Source organism: Jaculus jaculus, chromosome 19 (assembly GCF_020740685.1).
Source record: "Jaculus jaculus isolate mJacJac1 chromosome 19, mJacJac1.mat.Y.cur, whole genome shotgun sequence".
NCBI lineage: Eukaryota > Metazoa > Chordata > Mammalia > Rodentia > Dipodidae > Jaculus > Jaculus jaculus.
In genome coordinates, this window is record NC_059120.1 from 25,795,982 (window position 1) to 25,797,957 (window position 1,976).

Genomic DNA, 1,976 nt, shown 5'->3' on the forward strand with positions numbered 1-1,976 from the left:
TAATGAACTAAAATTGTATAGCTCTCTACTTATGAAACAAATCAGAGTTTCCTATAAGGAGTACTTATTTTTTTTTGATGCTCAATTATGTTTATTAGAACATAAGAAATGCACAGAAAATGTCAGGAATATAACACTAGGTCATCCTAAAACAGGATTAAAGCAGCAGTACAGCTCCTCCAGTTAAAAGCAAGGACTCTCTTAGCACAAAAGAAGGACTCAGGAAACCTGATTTGAAAAGAAAATTATATTCCTGCACCTAACCACAATACAATAAAGCACTTCCCTCCTTGAATTATGCTCAGTATGTTTGCCTTATGTGGATTTGGCAAACAACTAGTAAAGATAGTAGCCATTTATATCCCAGCTCTCATGACATTATTCCTTTAAATGACCATAGTTCCTTCCACCAGAATATGAAAACAGATCAACACAGTGAACCAGCGCTTTTAACTGAAAAAGACTCCAGAGATTGATTGTCTCCTTCATATCATAGTCAGACACCAGGATATACTCACGACTTCACAGTCCATCCCTTAGGAGATCCAGATGGAAGGGCATCTTCTGTGGTAACTACGCTGGCAGAGACCGGTAGCTTCCCCTGCAAGGTATACAGGAGCTGAAGGTAGGTCTGGTTCCTTTGCAGCTTATCCTGTTCCTGCCCTGCCTGCTGTTGCAGGGCTGCAAGTTCTTGGTAGAGCCGTTCAAGCTTCTGCTTAGTTCCTGTCTGACGCTCCTTTACCTCTGCAGAAAACTTTGCCAGACTCTGTAGATGCTTCTCTTGCAGCAGTTGTCGCTGCTTCTGAGCTGCTCTGAACTTTTCCATGGTCACTTGTTTCTTTGCCTGGAGCTGTTCAAAGGCCTCCTGGAGCTCTGTATGCTTCCTTTGGGCCTCTTCCACCTGTGGTAGGAAGTGGGTCAGGGAACTTCTTATGGCTTCCACATGTTCCAGGTAGGTGGCCTTCAACTCCTTCCATTGTTCTTTAGCTACAGCTGCCTTTTGTCTGCTTGTGGCTTCAGAAACCAGGGGGTTCAGGTCCTGGTCAGTATCTTCTTGAGCCAGAAAATTCTGTAGGAAATCTACAACCTGAAGCTGGCTACAGAGCAGCTTGTCTTTCTTCTGGGAATTCCTCACAAACTCTGCCAGGATTCGGGCTGGCAGCTCAGTCTCTTCCTGCAGGCCTACAGGTTCCAAGATATCTGCCACCTCAGCCAGAACCCTCGGCATCCTCGCCACTTGGCTCGCCGCGACTTCCATCCCCAGCGCTCTAAGGAGTACTTATTGAATGACACTTTTAGTCCTGCACAGTGATGGACATGAAATGGATTAGCGATGAAGGCTTACTTGCTCAAGTAATTTACTGGGGAAGAGAGACCTTATTTTCCCTGATGAAACTATTTATTTGCATGTGCAAATGGTGTGCACGTGCACCTGCATGTTCATCGGTGAGTGGGTACACATGTGTTTATGGGTCAGATGTCAATCAAAAGTGTCCTCAGTTGCTGTGAACATTGTCTTTATAAGACAGGGTCTCTCACTGAACTTAGAACTCACCAGTTAAGCTGGACTGGCTAGCCAGCAAGCCCTAGGGACCTGCCTGTCCCTGCCTCCTCAGGGCTGGAATTGTAGCTGTGCGCCTCTGTCTGGCATTGTTATGTGGGTGTTAGGGATCAGAACTCAGGTGTATGTGGGACTGGTCTGTGCCATCAGGCTTTTCTGTTCCCAGAAACCAAAGTGTCTGCCCGTTCAACGCGATGACCTATTTCTGTGCCTCAAGTCTGGAAGGGGATACCATGCTTGAGTGGCAAACACTTTACCCACAGAGCCCTCTCTCCCCAGCCTCCTACTTGCCATGTGATCAGCGAACATCTTTGCATAAGTGGGCATCAACCAGAAAATAATTCTAACATTTGCTTATCTTTTGTAATGCTGGAAATCATACTCCAAGCCTCCTGAATTATAAGCATATATTCTA

At 45.5% G+C, this 1,976-nt stretch overlaps 1 protein-coding gene across 1 annotated transcript; it reads right to left on the minus strand.

The window, feature by feature from the left end:
- Positions 1-426: 426 nt before the first annotated feature.
- LOC101598605 (ZW10 interactor-like) lies at positions 427-1,259 on the minus strand. The gene has a single exon (XM_012950002.2). It carries the CDS (start codon positions 1,256-1,258, stop codon positions 515-517), a length of 744 nt encoding a protein of 247 aa, XP_012805456.2. The 5' UTR covers position 1,259; the 3' UTR covers positions 427-514.
- Between the last annotated feature and the right edge of the window lie 717 nt (positions 1,260-1,976).